We start from the raw sequence: 19244 nt of genomic DNA, 5'->3' as shown, positions 1-19244 counted from the left end.
ATATACTTACCCTTGCATGAGTACACAATGATTTAATATATTATAGGAAGACTGCCATTACGTGGATATCATTATGTTTGATGTGCCTAGGTTTCTAGGATACCCCAAAAAGATAAAGGATAAGATTTGTCAAACCATTTGGGCTCAACAACAATCTTTGGTATTATTATTTTATAATCTTGTAGCTCTTACTCCCCTCTTGCCTAATAATGGTAGAATTCCTATGGGGGTCTATTTTTCAATCCCATTGCAGTCAATAATGTGCCTGAGGAGCAAGCAAGCAATTGGGGAACTGCAAATGACTGTGGATCCCAACAATGATGGCCTATCGGCTCATTCAAAACGTTGTGGATTCCAATCCTCTTCTTTTTACAGTCAATATTTTGCATTAGGATCTTTCTTTTTGCAATTTTATGTCAGAAGTATATGAGATAAAGCATCCCATATATTTATTGTTAATTGCATTTCTGTTTCTAGGATAGATCATTAATAACAATATCGAACCTTCAAATCTCAATGTGATGATCACCTGCTTGCAATTTCTATCAGATTTATATCACTATAATTCAAACCAAAATCTGGATATTCGTTTCAATTTAGATCGAAGTAGCAAAATCTCAAATGAGGAGGAATTAATTACTAGTTTAGGTAGGTTATCATGTTGGGCTGAATTGCGTAAGAGTGGAAGTTCGATCAGAGAGAGTACTAATGGCAAAAACCATGAACATGGGGCGGCATCCCAGTAAGACCAAAACAAGGTGACAGTTCTAAGATGCTGCTGCTTCAGCTAAAGGTAGTTTATGCCATAAACTTACACTAAAAATTAGGTACATAATTGAGACCCCCTTAAAAAAGAAAATTAGGTACATTGAAATTCGTTTAATACCTCGAACTTGTTTTAATGTAACAAGTGCACCAGGGGCGAAACTTTCTGTAATCAAACCAGCCAAATTATACGCCGTGGTTGCAGGTATTCCTTTGCCCATCTAGTTTTCTCTTGAAAATTAGCCATAATATAATATATATTGTCAGTGTCTAAACCAAATTTGAACTTACTTTCAAAATAAGATTATATGCCTTAAATTGATTCTACAATAAAGATCATCATCTTCCATTAATTTTCCTTTTTAATTCTACGCAAATGGAAGTTCCGTCCGGAAATCTGCGGCATTAGATAGATCTGTGGAAATGATAATTTCGAGATAGATGCCAATAATGACAGATTTCTTTCAACAGGATTGCCGGGAATGAAAACTTGTGTACAATTATTGCCAAAATGACGATTGTTTGCATTTCCGGCAATCCTCGCCGTGACTGTTCGATCTACATTTTGTCATTATAGTGATCCCACAATTTTCATATCCTCCAGATATATATGTCTCTCGAGGGTACTCGTTGAACCATGCCCATTTTGTTGTAGTGATCATCTGGGATTAATGTTAATAGTCACTTAAAATTTAATAAAGCCCGTAGAAATGTGCCCGTCTAATGGTAGTAATTAATGTTTAGTCTTAATGCTTGATATATGTACATGCTGCTGATTGTTGTGACTCATAGATATTCATTCATACCTATATAAAGCCAGAGTAACATTACATATTAGGTACACCCATGTGTAATTTGATTTGCACTGATTAAAAAGGAATTGAAGTATGGATGGATTAGCTTCACTGTCATTTAATGTTAGCTAGCTGAATTATTTTAGTATGTATTATTATTATTGATTCATGAACAATTGTACTAGGTAGGTAGCCCTGGTGAGTAGTAGTAGTAGGGCCTAGGCGTAGAAGGTAGAGTTTGGTGGTGCCGGTCGTAGAAAGGCATTGTGGTCTGGTCGTTATATATACAACATATATATACATATATGATATATATATATAATATATATGCGCGCGTGTGAAAAGTCGTACGTACGGCTACGTATATGTATGTATATGCCTGTATGTATGTATGTATGTTATGTGCATGCATGCATAGCGATGGGGATGCAGAGAGGGGTAAAGAATGAATGAATGTACGTGCAAAACAGAAAGGAAGAAAAAGAGGAAAAGAAGAGGAAGGGAATTGGTTGGGGGGGGGGATTGACAGTCAACTTTAGAAAGAAGAAGAAGAATAAGAAAGAGGAAACGCCATGCCAAAATCTTGGATTTATGCGGTATATATATATATATATAATATTATTATTCATTACGATTTAATTCCCCTATTTACTCAATTCAGTTTCCATATTTATGCAGCACACAATACATACATACATTATTATAATATACACATGCACACACACACACACACACACACACTCTCTCTCTCTCTCTCACACACACACACACACACACTCTCTCTCTCTCACACACTTTCTCTCTCTCTCTCTCTCTCTGTCTGCTCGCAGAGAGAGAGAGAGTGTATGTGTGTCAGTCAGTCAGACCAACAGAGACAGAGACAGAGACAGAGACAGAGACAGAGAGAGTGTAGAGATAGAGACAGAGATTTGAATGAAGGCGAAGAAGGGGAGAGAAGTGCATGTCGTCACGCTCTCTCTCTAACTCTCTCTCTCTCTCTCGTGTTATATAAGACCAGAAAACACAGGCAATACACATTTGGTAGCTACAGTTGACACAGAAGTTAGAACAACAGGCACAGACACAGAGAGAGAGAGAGAGAGTTAGAACAACTAGAGGGAAGCACAAGAGCAAAAAGGCACAACTGTCGATCCTTTTTTTTTTTTGCAGTGCTAGCGGGGCTCGAATTAGACTAGACAAATATCACTTTTTCTGTAGATAATCAATCATCCCAAGACATGGAACATCATCCTCATCCAGATCAACAGATGGGTATGACGCAGCAGCAACGCCATCCTAGATCAGGCCTCGAGTGGAAGGAGCTGTCTATCCAGCTGAATCACGGTGAATTAGGGCTTTACCTCCTTTTACACATTAAGGGCTATGGTGTTAGAGTCAGTTTAGAGAATCACATTGGTCATATGCTTAATTAGGGTTTAGGTTTAGTCTAATTCGGGCAGCTGCTGGTACACTCATGCTACTATCTTTTAGGGTTCACTTTAATTAGGGCTTGGTGCCCAATAGTTTATTGATCAGGTTATGATGACTACTACTACTACTACTACCACCACCACCACCACCACTATTACTATTACTACAACCACAACTACTACTACTACTGGTTAGAGTCAGTTTAGAGAGTCACATTGGTCATATGCTTAAATAGGGTTTAGGCTTAGCCTAATTAGGGCAATTACTGGTATACTCCTAGTTCTATCTCTTATGTTTTAGTTTAATAAGGGTTTGATGCACAAAACAACATGTTAGGGATCAGGTTATGAATTCGGCTAGTACTAATACTTCTTTTAAGCTCTATGGTTTTTGTTCAGCTTTAGGGTTGGTACTTGCCCATTGAGCAGCTGGTTTAGGGTGAGGGTTAAAACAGTATATATACTATGGGTTGAATTAAGGTTTGCCATACGTTAAACTGAGTGGTAAATTATTGGGGTGAGGGTTAAGGACAGGAGTATGCATTAATTAGCATTAGGATCCTATATACCGAAGTGTCCAATAATGATTACTGCAGGTATGGAAGCTTCAAGGAGCAGATTAAATCATTTGAGCAATAATAATAACAATAATAATGATAGCATTAATGCTGTGGAGGTCCAGCAATCGACATTAAAAACAGCAACAACAATAACTCCTCCTGCTCCATGGACTACAAATGTGGCGGAGATGATAGAGCAGGAGAATAAGAGACGGCGCCGGATTATTCCGATCCGCCGGATCGAGAACAACATAAGCCGGCAGACGACGTTCTCCAAGCGCCGGAATGGGCTAATGAAGAAGGCCCACGAGCTGTCGGTGCTATGCGATGCCGAGATCGCACTCATCGTGTTCTCGTCTGCAGGCTCATCCGGGAAGCTCTTCGAATTCGCCAGCTCCGGGTACATTAAATACCTCTTTGTACTGCAAATTCATATGCTGTAATACAAGTATGTGTGTTAATTCTCATATATATATATATATATGTATGTATATATGTATCTATGAATGCAGTAATTTGCGTACAAATCATATATAGAAGTCTGTATGTATATTTGAATTTATGCAAGCCCTCCTTGATCATACTTGAGTGGAAGGTGATGAATGAATGAATGAATGAATGGGTGTAAGCTGGATCAATGCCCATGTTGTAGTAGCGTAGCCGATCAACGATGAGCCTAGGATTTACCCGGCTTTTTGTCATTATAGATTCCTGCATTCCATGTCCTATAAACTTCTTTCCCAGCTTGATCATTAGATAGTGTTGGGTATTCTACGAAATCTGCTGGACGTCATGACTCATGACAATTGAGAATTGGGGAAATTGCCCAATTCATGATTAGCTTATATGTACGACCACATATTATAAACTACAATTAATATACCGTACATACAAGCATACATATATGCTTACTTTTACTTATTAATGAAGGATATTAACGAGCAACACAGGACATATATATATATATAACGGGATACTGACATACCTTCGCCTAATCTCCGCTATAACATTAAGTTCCTAATTAATAAACAATATTCATCCACGCTGACATTTCTAGTTTTCTTAGTCAGTGCAATCCAATGTCTGCATTCTTGAATATTAGAAGTGCAGTTATTGAAAATTAATGCATATTATGGTACATGGTACCCACATTGTGATTAAATGTAAGCGCACAATTTACAAACTAATCTAATTCTTGGGTAGTATTTTCACGAATTAAGACACAATAAGTATATGTGTGGGCTCATTTGAGTGAAATTCTTAAGGCGTAATTAACCACATGTGATTAAGTCAGGATCAATCTTTGCTTAAATTAATTAGTATGAGTATTTTGAATGCTATACGAAGTTAATGGAAGGTTATTAAATCTTATAAGCTACATTTATAGCACGTTGATATTATTCTAACATTAACAAGGGCATGACAATTGATACCTCTAGTATGCTACTCGATGAGCATAGAAGAAATTTATAATGCCTTCCTAATCTCATTCTTCTAACAAAATTACCAATGCCCATGAAGAGTTGCTAATAAATCAATTTATCATTAATACTAAATATTATTAATATTTGTGAGCTCACACGTTAGCCCATGGGACAACTCTTTTTCTATTTTCCAAGAAGAGATAGTACAAACGCCCTAAGGTTGTACATGAAATAGGTACATATAGGTACATGAAATAAGTTCTAACTCTCGGCTTAAATAAATACTTCGGTGTAGAGCAAAACCACTCCACCTCGTCAAAAAACCACCCGTAAAATATAGATGGGACCACTCCTTTACAATAGGGAACCTAATTTTGTGTACAAATCATCCTTCGTAATTAGGTTAGTGTGATATGAAAATGAGCATTGTATGAATGGGCACATTGGAAGGTCTACTACACCACCAGTGGGCATATTATGATGGTTGCTTGGATAATTCTCACAATCTATTAGTCGAATCGACTTCTCTGCTTCCACACCATGTATCTTTTATTAATGTTTTCCTAAGAGAACTAAGGGAGTCAATGTGCATTACATTAAACCACACTCGCATTGCAACTAGATCCTCCAAAGCTTCTTGGTTTTCTTTTTCCTTAGCTTTGTTGGCCCCTAGCATGGTTCCGTATATTTTAGATTTCATTACATTCATGCATTCATCCCAATTCACATCTAAAGGGAGGTCCAAACGTTAGAAATCTTAATTTCTAGCATTTAATGATAATAGAGCACTTATAGTCTTTGAGTACATTTTGTCTTCTTCATTCTAATTAGAAAAACCTCAAGAACATTGATTAATGCAAATTTTAGTGTGTGCGCAAGAGTGTTGAGTTCTGTACAAGAGAAAGATAGAGGAGACAAGGAGCGCAACTGCTTAAATGTTTAATGTTCAGCTCGATAGTGTAAGGAGTTCAATTGATTTTCCTAGTTTGAAGGTTCGAGCTAATCGAGTTGGAGGATTATGTAATGTTTCGTCTACGGTTTATCATAACACATAATGGGTTTGATCTTATATTAAAGAACCCATCATTAGGAAACATTTCGACCTAATGTTGAGCTTTCAAAGAAATGGCATGTCATCAATATGGTTCCGCGTTGTGAATTTAATGGTGAAAAGTTTACCCAGATATTTTCATGAAAACCCTATTTATATACAAATGATTGCTTAGGTTGGAGTTGTATGAAAGTTATTGTTAGTCAACGTTTCTCTCAAAGTAACTTCAAAAGGTTCCTTATCATCGCTTCTTCTTCTTTTTTACAATAAAAGATATACACTGGTTTTAGGAAATGCCCTAAGGCTCTAGATGAAATACGTACATATAAGTAATTACCGCCATTTTTTTACTAAGATTAACTTCTAGCTATCGGCTTAAATAAATACTTAAGTCTAGAGTAAGACCACTCCACCTTGTCAAGAGATCGCGTGTAAAATATACCTTTGTCCCATATGGCATGAAACTCCCAACGTCATAATTTTGCTCACTGAGTGTTACCTCAATAACTGACTAAGTGCCACGCCTTTCTAAGACATTTTGGAGTACCTTGAAGCACCCGGCCTTCCAAATATACCAGAATACCATTGGGCAATTGCCATATTTTTGTTTTCACCAAAGGCTATTTATAGATTTAGGGGTATAGTTGTTTTTTGCATAAGATGCGTCTCTACATAGAAAAGTCTCCAATATCCTCCTACTCATACAACATTGGTTGCCCTCGTACAATTGTCCATAATACCGGTCCCCAAGTATATTGCAATGATAGAGGATATACTAGCATTAATAGTTTTATGGTTCTTTTCCATATTTCCATCACAAAATCACAAGTTCACAAACAATGATTAGTAATCTCCACTGGCGATTAATGCACATTTTAACATGTAGAAGAATTTCCAAGATTGTGCATGCATCGATATTTCATAATGCTCTACTATTCGAAAAAATGTTGTACTATTTAGCAACACGTTTGAAAATGCATTATAGCTATGCAAGAGTTATTAATATGGATCAATGACATGATTCTTAGCAAGCTTTTAGGACTTCATAAATTGGTATTTCTAACCATGTGAGATGTTTGGAATTCATGATGTTTACAAAAGAAATGCAGTGATAATTTACATATTCTGTAGTAATAATCTAGTGGTGTAATATTAATCAAGACGACCAAAAACAATATGATGCAGATCATTCACATTAATGTGTTTTGATTATAAAAATATAGTAGCATGGAGAAGACTCTTCAAAGGTACAAGAAGTTCTCGTCCACAACGGAAGGTGCCAACGATGATCAGGAAAAAGACGTTGAGGTATATATTTATTTTTACATTCAATAAAAATATAATGTCATTTCAAGAAAACAACTGCAAGATTTTCATTAGTTATTAGCCTATTTGATATCAGACAAATAACTACATAATTTGAAGATTAACAAAGGTTTCTCCTCTGCGTTCATAATCAGAGGCATAATATTTGCCCTTCCTTTCCTGGGTCTATTAAGTAAACCCAAAATTATAAACAATACTGCCTGATATGGAAAAAAATCCCGTGATAAATGAGAATTGCATTTGATTAAAATGGGAGATTTTATATTGAAAATGTTGCATAACAACAAACATATTGCTAAAACGTTGATTTACCATGCAAGCCTTAACCTTAAAATTGCAATACTTGACAACCTAATTTAACACAACCTTAATATTGTTGCAAATCACAAGGTTTAAACATTATAATGTCAAAGTAGGTCACATAATTTCATAACAATCGGCGGCTTACATCATCAAATTGCCACCATGCGCGTGAGTTGTGTTTTATGTGAAGGTCATTATAAGTTTTAACACCACATTGATCATGCTGGCACCAACGATAATTTAAACATGGGGTTTTGACATGAGAAGTTATAATAAGTATCTATAAAGAATCACAATGCATGTTTTTTTTAAATTTTATTCTAATGTATTCTCTTACCAATCCTTTTGGATCAGGCGTCTCACAAATTTTGGTTTGTGTCATTAAAGTTATAATATAGTTAATGCCAAAGGAGCAGCTATAAGCTTAATTTATATACAAGGGCATGATCCCACGAACAATCTTAAATATTATTTGTACATTGCTTAAAATATTTACATGATTATGAATGCTTGATCCATGGACAATATAGAGTTAAATATAGGACTATACCTATGAATGAAAGAATATAATAATTCACTTAAATTTGGTTGATAAATGTTACAGTATTGGAAATACGAGGTTGGACAACTACAAGAGCAAATACGGGTTTTGGAAGGGGAAACAAGGTGATCAAAGAATTAATTCCTAATGATGAGAGTACAACAAATAACAATTGATGATGAGAATACTATCTTTTGTTTGACAATAATTCGTCCACAATGCTTAATCTATATTATTACATTCTTCTTCTTAATCATAATATTGCTGTATAAATTGAAATCGTAGGAAGCTGGTGGGGGAGGATTTGGAATCGTTAGCATTGAAAGACCTGCAGAAGCTTGAGAATCAACTCCAACACGGAATCAAAAGAGTGAGGTCCAGGAAGGTACATACATTTCATGATCATTATCATACAATTGACCGACATAAGAATATAATATGTGGATAAGGTCACATAAAGAGCATTATTATTTTGTGGAGAGGATATAAGTCGTCTAGTATTTAATACTGCAGTTTCGTAAGGCCCACCCTTGGAGGTGTATAAGATTTATAATAGCCAAGTTGAAATATGTCTAACTTGATTTCTTCCTCAAAAATTGACCTATATATATATATGAGTGATAGACTAGAGCTTGTATGGCATCTCAAATAATGTTTAGAAGCTGTCATTAGTGGTAAAAAATTCTAGCACTTAAAGGGACATGTATGTATTGCCTGAAATTAGAGGAAACACAGCGTACCAATGTATTTATGCCAGAATTTCCCCAACTATAGGCTAAAATTGGAAAACACTATATAAGATATAATAATAAGCAGTTTATATAACATAATAAAATTGATTTTTATCTTAGAAGTAGGAAATTATGTTAATGCAACAAGCTAGTTTAATTGGCAATCCAAAATATAAAAGATTACCTCTTACAAACGTTGTGCTGACAAATAATTAATCAGTCTGAACTCTCTCTCGCCTATTCGATTCAAGATCATGCAACTTCTTATAATTTGCCAATGACATCGAATCTTATTGTCATCATTTCTTGGGTTCCCATTTGATGTTTAATGTCAAACATTTCATCATGATTCAACTACTAGGTTGGTTGAAAGTGTTACCAATATTTACTCCAATGTTTTCCATAAGTGAGGGGTAGACCAACTACCATGGGCAAAACCATGTTACCAATTGAAAATCTAGTGATTAATATTGTGGTTAGTATGCACATTAAAGAATATCATGTACATATTGAGAGCGTTTTGGTTCGACAAATCTCGCAAATGTGTATTATTTTTGGCCAAATAAGCATGCATGGAGAAGGTTCTTCATGCTACTAATTATCATTACCTTAATTACATGATCATTCCAAAGAATATGATTAATGTCTTTGCACACACACAATAGCATCATTTGCACCTTAAGACGCCACTTAACCATAAACGACTCTAGTTTAAGAAACATTAGTAAAAGTGGTCGTGAAAAATATTTCTAATTAACTTACCAAACGAGCCGCTTATCCCAAATTACTTGCCTAATTATAATCGGATTATGGGCTCCAATTGGAATCCATTATGGGCACAACCTATTCATGTCAATCTTCTTGAATATGATACCAATAAGGGGTCATATTGGTTTGTTAACATTTATGACTAACCAATATGATTCATAAGTCAAACTGAACACACTTTAAGAGTGTTACAATTGATTCACACTAACAGGTCCTCATTGAATGTGTTGTTTACACTAGTTGCTTCTTCTGATTCAATCTTAAATTATATCGCGCAAACTTTGACATCATCTAATTGTTTATGGAACCCGGATCCGGAATCATTCAGTTGCCCAAATTCCCACATAATGATCATCTGATTCATTGTTCCCTAGTTTATCAAGACACTCAGTTGCTTCTTGATAATCCTCCTATTTAGCAAAATAATATATACTGCTACTTGGCATATTAGAATATGGGAAGCTAAATCAATGAAGATTATATGGCCGTTTATTATGATTGTCTAGATCATTAAGTGTATAGGTTAAATGCATGTTTTGACCTATGTTTGTTTTTTCTTTAGACATGCAGTGTGTCATCCTAGTTTCTATGTAGCTGGTAGGAGTTGTTTCCAGTGTAACTTGCAAGCATATATGGATAATTTTGAAATAAACAAGCTGAATGATTTTTTTTACATTCTAATGTATAATATAAGGATTTCTAATATGTTTTCTACATATATGGATAATTTTGAAATAAACAAGCTTAATGATTTTTTTACATTCTAATGTATAATATAAGGATTTCTAATATGTTTTTTACATGTCCTCCTAAAATTTAATTGCTCTCTTAAATCATCAAAACTTTAGTCAATAAGTACTTCAAGTTTTGGGCATTCACCATTGAAAACATTTCCTATTCTCATATGCAGATAAGAATGATGGTGGAGGAAATCCAAGAGTCCCGAAGAAAGGTAAACACTTCAAATCTCCGCTTCTAGATATTTTTGTATTACATGTGGTTATTATATCAAAGTAATGGTACTTGCATGTAATTAAGATGCATTCATATCAAATTACGGTACAACTTACCACGGGATAAATTATGGTCATGCCCGTAAAATCCATCTTAAGATTCTTTCTGGTTCCCACTCGAAGGAGATATTCATAAGGCACCCCTCATGAAAAAAGCATATTCATTGGATATTTTATAATTTAGATGTATTTTATATGAAGGAGCTCAAAAAGTACAATTCAAAATGTTGGAACTATCCATATTATATGATATTTATGTTGTAGTCCATACCATCTCTAGAGTGCACAATAGAAGCTTGACATCACCCATTTGTGGCCACGGAATTGGTACTTGTAACTCTTTTTTTGAATATTGCTCATATAATTGAAGCTAATATTCAGCTCTCAATTCTTGTGCTTAGACTAAAATAAGCTATTATTACATTGGAGATTTGACATAGTACCACCTCAAGGGTTCTAGGATCCTCCATAATGAGGGTGCCTCAGGAATACCTCCATCTAGTAGGAATCAGAATGGATAAAACCTCTTCGTGCCTACTTTTGAAAGAAGGTTTAGAGGACAATATCTTAATGTAAACAAACACCAACACAATAAAATATGAAGAAGATGAATTCTTATAGGAATCATAGTGAGAGTGGTAATGATAGTTCTTCACTCCATAAGCACATGACCAAAGATCTCTTTGTTATATGAGCATAATCACATGGTATAATGAGAAGTTGTTGTGTGAATGCACACGTGCATGTGCTATTCAAGTAGGACCGTGGGAGACCTGAACTAGCTTCGTGAATTCTCCTTCCATATAATCCTTTTGTGGATTACCTTCGTTTAATCCTTTTATGGATTAAACAAATCGGCTATGATGAGAGTACAAGGGAATCAGTTGGTATATTTGTTTTATCCAACACAACTTTTGTATTTCTTATGATTTCATAATACCAAGGCGTATCTTTTTTCTTTTTTTTTAATTTAAAAAAAATCCTTTTATGGATTGCCGTCATGCAATCCAACTTTGCGTAATTATTTCATGGGTTAGATTCATGCAATCCCTTCGTGGATTGACTTCATGTAATCCCCCTTTGTAGATTTCCTTCATGTGGGATGAGTGGGGGCTTGTGGATTGAACAACACTCGTGGATTGGATGGGTGCTCATGGATTTGACCCCTTTGAGAGCTCTCTCTTCATGATAGTGTGAATCAGCTTGTTTTTGTCTCTCTCGTAGTAACATAATGAATTCAACTAAGATTAAGACTTTAAAAAAATTGTACCACAAATATTAGATGGACTAGAACAATATAATTTCAATTACAACGAGAAAACCCTTTAATTAACATAGGGTATGACGAAATAAGATTAGTTCTCTCATCAAGGTCAACAATAAATGCCAACCTACCCCCTCTCATCAGCATGCAAAAACAGTAGATTACTCCCATGCGAGCACAAACCAATCTTCAAAATCTTCAAAATCTTCAAACCAATAGTCTTAATAGTTTGGTTATTAACCATTTATTGTCCTACTTTTCTTTTTACACTTGTGTACTTATAGTTTTTGGGACTTGCCTTTTTCTTCATTTTCTACATTTGGGCTGCCACATCACGACATCGTCGTAGGTTTCTAATGTCCTTTAGGTTAGTAGGTATGGGCTTGTTCATTAGGTATGAAGGGTAAGTATTGATCGATTATTCCCAATCCTATATTGGGAGATAACGTCTGACTATTCATCACTTGACCACTTGTAATGAAGATAGCCAAGTGTGAACTCACGATGACCTAGGGTTTGAGCTTATTGAAGAAGGCTAGCTACCCGCATGAAGATGACAAGTGTTAATACGTGCAAACTTTGTCGGTGTGGCAAAGCTCTAGTTGCATATGTGTGTTCCTCCTTCTAATTCAAAGCCAAGGTACAATCCATATCTCTTCTTAGTGGTATGCAACACCAATGAGACACAATGAATCATCTCTCACCTTTGTTAGGGGTGGTCGAATAGTCTAACACCCTTTCATCCTTACTACCTCCTTATTTTATTCAATTAACATTAATTGTGATTCTTACATTCTCATTGTATAAATCATTTCATGTTGTAATCATGGGACAACACTGTACTAAATAATATAACCTCGAGATTCTTTCTAAGTTTGTGTTATCGATTTCTCTATATTTCACATGATAGTTTATGCAACAGTTGTTTGACAAGAAATTTGTATAGAGGTAGTTGCCATTAAATAAGGTATGTAAACTCTTGGCAAGGAAAAACCATAACAAGTATTAATATTATAAACTAACTTTAAGGGGATAAACTACATGTTGAAGGTTACTCAAGACAAGTGCCATGATTATGCATCATCTTTGATGTCATCCTCTGACTTCATGCTAACCATGCCATACCATGAAAGTTTCTTGGTAATTGAGTAAGTGTCGGCAATGACTAGGTACAAGTTGGGTTGGTGAATTTTGGCATAGAATCAAGGTAGATATTGTCTGCATAATAGGTTAGAAGTTTGATGGTCTCATCACATAAGGGACTAACTAGTCTTGGAAGCTCAAGATGGAAACCATTTTGGATTACTACAAGCTTTTGGACATAATGTTTGTAGTCTAAGTGATGCAATTGTAGAAAATCTTGATCCAAGGAACCCTACGGTCTTGATTCTTCCATGCATTGCTAATGTTTTGACTTGAAGAAGGTGAAGGGAATTAATGTTCTTATCATCATGATGTGCATAATCTATTTAGTGTTGTTGTTGGTAACTCATCATAGGTTCAAGCTAGAAATCGATACTTAGTAGGGAAGTTCTTCATAATTAATATGAGATTCAGAATGAAAGTTGTTGAACTCAAAATCTAGATGATCAACAAAATAAACAACTTGAGATGTTCAAAAACCTAATCCTTGGAACTAAATGGTTGAGATAGATAGATTATTCAAGTGCATGATGATTGGCACAAAGGTATATTTGTATGTTATCTCCAAAGTTTGGTGGTTTCACAAAATTGAACGTTAAAACAAAATTCTATTCGTTTTGCTTCAACCAAAAGAAATGCAGATGGAGATTGAGAATTAGTAGAATGCTTTAAATTATAAAAGCCAAAAGACAACCAAACGAAGAATAGCAAATGCCAAAGAAGTTGTGCCACAATTGTGATATATAATGACATATAGGCAATGACTATCAAATCAAAGTTCAAGAGTTTGAACCTTTTGGTTTGAGGTCAACAAAGGCGACCTTCACGCAAAGGAGAACTTTTTTCCCATCTTCTTATCTCTACTGAGGTAGACAAGGAGAAGTGCAAAAGCCAAAGGAGTTGTTTTGTAGAAAGTTGTGCCACAAGTGTGATAACATTTTGTTCTATGGAAAAAAACAACTATATGTTTGAGCTAACTTTATTAGCTCTAAACACTTTTGGCATGTTAAAATAGAGGAAGATGCAAATGTCATGCATGGATCTTAGTAAAAATATACTATATATATATTAATTGGAACCAAGTGGATCGATGATAAGATGAAGTTGAAAGATTCTTGTCCCTTTACAAATGCCCTTGGGCCAAGAGAATAAAAAATCTATTATAGATCATCTAGGGTGTGGGAGAGTACTAGCAAGCATACCATGTTGAAATTTGGTAGTTGAGTGATGTAAGAGTTCATGGAACCACATTATGAAGCGAGAGTCCACAATTATGTGTGATATTGAAAATGATATGGAAAGGCTTAATTGACTTGATGGACAATTGAGAAGTGTTGATATACACAAGCATTGGTAGAGCTTGTGACAATGATTGAGGAGGTAATTCATTAAGTTTACATGGTCCTTTGTAATCCTAACCACAAATCCTATTGGTTTAATGATAATCATTTTGGAAAACTCCAATATGCACCCTTATGAGCTTATTGGTACATATTTGTTGTATCGTTCATCCATTATGATTGTGATTAGCACTCTACACTAAGCTCATTGTTACTTCCATCTAAATCAGCCTTGAGTGCTTGATTCTTGTTGATGACTTGTCACTATTTGCTTCCTTTTCATTGCTATCTTGGGGTCCAATTCTTTTTCTAGTATTCATCCTCTTTTGTTTTGACTCCAATCTACCACCAAAAACTCCATGACATTGTCACCCTCTTCTTTGTGATCTATTTTGATTCCCCATGCATCCGATAGTTCTATCCAACTTGTGATGGAATTTTCATTGTTAGAAGTCTGGGAACCTTATAATCATTTCATTAAAGTCATTGAAGAGAAGGGTTTTCTAATCAGCTTTCTCTTCAACTTGTTTTCTGTACTATTGCCCTTGACTTTACTCTTGGTTCTTCAAATTCATGCTTGGAGATGAAACAATGGAACAACCTCAACCACATTAGCAAAATCCCAAATCCATGTGGTTTGTAGCTTGCCTCATTGGGCATTTTAGGAAATTATTTCCAAGGATTAAGTTATCATTTCGATTATTCAACATCCAATGTTATTGTGGGAACTAATAGTGTACAAATGTTGTAAGAACATGAGTCAATGTAGTGTTGAGTGTTGCCACAATCACATCATGCTGGAGCACCTACAAGCCAACCTCATAGACATGATACCCACAATAATACCATTCTTGTCTATTGTTACGCGAAGATATATCATCAAAAGCTTTGACTAGTCATGATGTACCTATCTAGGAATGGTTCACCTCCCTCTCCCTAATGCCAATATAGTCGTTAGTGTAAGATGGATACATAATCATCCCTATCCTTCCCTTTGTATGAAGTACCCTATCATGGCAATGGCCTTGCCAATCACCTAGAGTGAACTATCATGCCCAACAATATTCTTACTACCAATAATAGCAATCTCCACAACCAACCCATCAAAATTCTCACTTTTGTCCATGTGTGACTTTCGGAACACCTCATACTATCTTCATTTCTTCTAAACAAGTCACAATTATATTTTGAGAAACTTAAAAAAAACAAGTAAATGTTTTTATGTTGAATTTACAATTTCTTGTTTCTCTTGTTATTAAAGCTATTAGGGAAGCTTGGTATTCCATCCCTTGTTATGAAATTCAATAATTAAAATGGGGCCAATATTTTATGTCTAAAGATATCTAAATGGGCGTTATTAGTATGAAAGTCCAACATTCACCTTTGTGAGAGGATTATGATGTAAGTGGGAGGGAGGTGAGACGAACATACAAATTGGATGCTTGGCCACCATTCTCTTTATAGAGTGATCACCACCATTCTTGGTCCATTAGGAATGGTCCAATATTATGGGGTGTGGAACTGTTGGCTAAAGTTGCTTGTTTTGGTGTAAGATCCTATATTCATTGTGGTTAGGAACAAGTGAGATGTCTAGCTATTCAACATGCAAAATCAAGATCGCACGAGGGATTTTTTAATTAGTATCCCTTGTCTTATCTACCATTTTTTACCACCAATGTTTTAATTTTGAGGATGGGAATAATGGTCGCAATATCTCCCAACTATTGATTACCCTTCAAACATGCCCCACTAATGCGAAGCCTCCAAATATTTGTCCTCCACAAAACATCACCTTTAACCTTTTAAGTTATGTCCGGGTACCCCTAGATATTTGCATACACACATGGCACTCAATGGCTTCATGACCTTGTTCATTTAGTCTTTAACATAGGACCATACTAGCTTATAGGATTCTATCAAACAACATTTAGGGGCCATAAAATTTGTGACGTATAACTTTCTTTTTTCTTTTTTTTAAGATAAAAGATACGCCCTGGTATTATAAAATCACTATAAATAGAAAAGTTGAGTTTGATAAATGAGCCCAGAGTGAGCACATGCACTCAGCACACATAATAAAGTTATCTTGTCAAGAGATAAGCCCTCACTTTCCATGTGTTTGAGACACTTCAGGGCTTCATGTCCTTGACTTTGTTGAGCATGGCCAACAAGAAGAGCTGACCAAGCAATCACATCTTGAAGATGAAGCTCTTCTAGTACTTTACTTGCTTTCTCAAGCATACCACATCTAGATACCACATCTCAAAGATGAAGCTCTTCCAGTACTTTTCTTGCTTTCTCAAGCATACCACATCTAGATACCACATCTTGAAGATGATGCTTTCTCAAGCATACCCAGAGATTATTGCAGACCATGTGATGACATTGCAACGATTAGAATGGTCTTCGAGTGCTTTTTGGGCTTTGACGTATAACTTGAGTGGGTAAGTTCTTAAGTAAATTGGAATAAATTCTCATCTAAGCTTGGTATAAAAGTATCTAGAATCATTATATAAATGAACACTCTTAAATCAAGTCTAAGGTGATAGATAGCTTGGGTTACTTTTCACGATTTATTCACTTGGAAGTAGCATTACTTATGCACATTACTTTTGATGGAAGTGTATCAAGTTTACAATTTGTGTTGAAAGTGGTCAAACCTATGGCTATTGAGGAGGTATTTCCTAAAAACGTTTTGATATTGCACTATTATATCTATCTAGCTTATGTACATTTCTTTTTCTATTTGCTTTCAAGCAATGTATGCTATCCATGTTTATCATGACAATTTTAATTATTATATATTTGTAGCATGAATATGTCTTAAAGTTTCCTTCACTCAAATTTTCTAACAAAATTGACCTACCTTGGTATGTTTAAAGGTCACATTAATATAATAGAAAGCTTTTTTTATTGTCCAGGAGAAACTTTTGCAAAGGGAAAATGAGGCATTGAGATCAAAGGTAGGTTTAAAATGTTGTTTCGCCAATTGCATATTTTCTCTTTCCAAAATATGTTTATATAGTGAGTCATTTTGTATAAAATATGTGTATGCATAAGGTAACCGAAATCTCCATAAAGTGCTAAACTATGATATAGATACTTGGTATTGTTACTAATACTCATATGTTTTTGTCACCTTTAAAGATTTCAAACCCCTCTCCAACTAATCACGTTGAGAGTATGAATCCATCATTTAGTCTCGGTGAAGACATTCAAGAAGGGTCATTTAGTGAGAACGTGGATATGTCTTCGATTGATAATACAGAGGTTGCATCCTTACAACTAGACACAACACCCAATGAAAAAGATGTCAACTTAGAGTTAGCTGATCTTTTTTGTTAACTTGATCGTGATGGTAAAATCAAAATTCATCAAACGGAATTATGTGTAAGGAATGAGACAGTTAAATCAACGCATGTTGGTTTAGTTGTATCTCAAGTTATTATTAAACTACTCTTTTCACTCTCTTAAATCTATTTTGTATGTAGAATACATTGAAACACTTTTATACAGAATATCAAAAGTGGCATTTAACTATATCCCTTAGTATGAAAATGTAGTTATTATACCTTAGCATGACGTGCAAAATATAAATTAGATATGAATAACCAACACCATTTGTAAGTATAACCTACAAAATAGACTTTATCTTTGTACATTGAATAGTTGTTGTACTCAAAGAGGCCATCAAATGCATTGAAAAGTTTTTGTATAGACTTTCCTTTATGATGAGAGCATACAAAGGATTAATACAAAACCATGCTCATGATAGATCAATTTATAAGAGAGAGGAGATAATGAAAAGAACTAATAATGGACGAGAGTCGTGAGGTGTACATGGGAGAGGAGGAGAAAGAATGAGCATAAGAACTAGTTACAAAACATTGTAACATGGAAGAGAATAAGAATGAATTAATAAAATAAGTAGTTACAAAACATTGTACCATATAATGCAAGAAGAATATTGATGAACCAAAAGTTTCGAAAGACGTCTCAAAGTGTTGGCTTCTGGGAGTTTTAGACCTAGATCATGCTCCTAGACAATGTTCTTGGCCAATCTAATTGAGTTTTGATCTAAAACCAGCAAGACAAAATGACCCAAAATGGATGTCGCATGAGGGAGAGACAAAAATTTGAATGTTGAACAAGAGTGAAATGCCAATTGAAGGCATGGGTGCTTCCAAGAAACCTTACTCTCTCTAGTTTGAACTTATTATCGACTTCGTAAGAAGCAAGCACTAAACTATTATCTTAAATCCAGGAATTATGTGCTCAAATGTGTTATTACCAATGGGGTTGTGCAAAGTTGTTCAGCTTTGAAGGTCACATTTAGAAGTGAGTAATATATAGTTAAAATCTTAGGCTCTTTGTTTCAATGTTAATTTCAAGTAGAGGGATACTTTATAGGGAGAAAAACTATCATAGATGGCACCTATTTTGTCGTGATTTAACAAAAACAAGATTAGGTAAGGAATATCTTTGTATTTTGTCTCTTGATTCTAACTTCTTAGTATTTATGAATAATATAAAGTGATTTGATGCTTTTGTGAAAATCTAGTTACATTTTTTATCATAACATTTTGTGGTACTCACTTTGTCTCGATTGTAATTTGTAACATGCATAACCAAATTTCTTGAATCTCAACCACATTGAGAATCGGTTTACAACACCCACACACACACACTACATGAATATGCTTTAGTTTGGCCCCATGAGCCATATTTGATCTCCAATGACCACGATATAGAAACAAACTCCTTTTATCTCTCTCTCTCTCTCTCTCTCTC

At 35.0% G+C, this 19244-nt stretch overlaps 1 protein-coding gene across 2 annotated transcripts; it reads left to right on the top strand.

Moving 5' to 3' along the window:
• The first annotated feature begins 2774 nt into the window (after window positions 1-2774).
• LOC147858006 (MADS-box protein AGL42-like) lies at window positions 2775-17922 on the top strand. Of its 2 annotated transcripts, none has more exons than XM_087327317.1 (8): window positions 2775-2903; window positions 3586-3949; window positions 7251-7332; window positions 8258-8319; window positions 8480-8579; window positions 10604-10645; window positions 17375-17416; window positions 17601-17922. In XM_087327317.1, the coding sequence occupies exons 1-8, from the start codon at window positions 2798-2800 to the stop codon at window positions 17796-17798; spliced, it is 996 nt and encodes a 331-aa protein (XP_087183443.1). In that variant the 5' UTR covers window positions 2775-2797; the 3' UTR covers window positions 17799-17922. The 2 variants fall into 2 exon arrangements, with proteins under 2 accessions (XP_087183443.1, XP_087183442.1); XM_087327316.1 differs by having other exon boundaries at window positions 7248-7332.
• Window positions 17923-19244: the final 1322 nt, after the last annotated feature.

The sequence above is a fragment of the Azolla caroliniana genome, unplaced genomic scaffold (assembly GCF_043228905.1).
Source record: "Azolla caroliniana isolate FFs.n. ecotype wild unplaced genomic scaffold, voAzoCaro1.0.p SCAF_11, whole genome shotgun sequence".
Classification (NCBI taxonomy): Eukaryota; Viridiplantae; Streptophyta; class Polypodiopsida; order Salviniales; family Salviniaceae; genus Azolla; species Azolla caroliniana.
This window is presented reverse-complemented; position numbering and strand designations above follow the sequence as displayed.

Bases quoted from the DNA above. Each gene is read 5' to 3' on its own strand.
- LOC147858006 (XM_087327316.1), top strand. From the start codon at position 2,798: ATGGAACATCATCCTCATCCAGATCAACAGATGGGTATGACGCAGCAG. The intron at 7,333-8,257 runs GTATATATTTAT...TAAATGTTACAG, and splicing joins ATCAGGAAAAAGACGTTGAG to TATTGGAAATACGAGGTTGG. The intron at 10,646-17,374 runs GTAAACACTTCA...TTTATTGTCCAG, and splicing joins TCCAAGAGTCCCGAAGAAAG to GAGAAACTTTTGCAAAGGGA.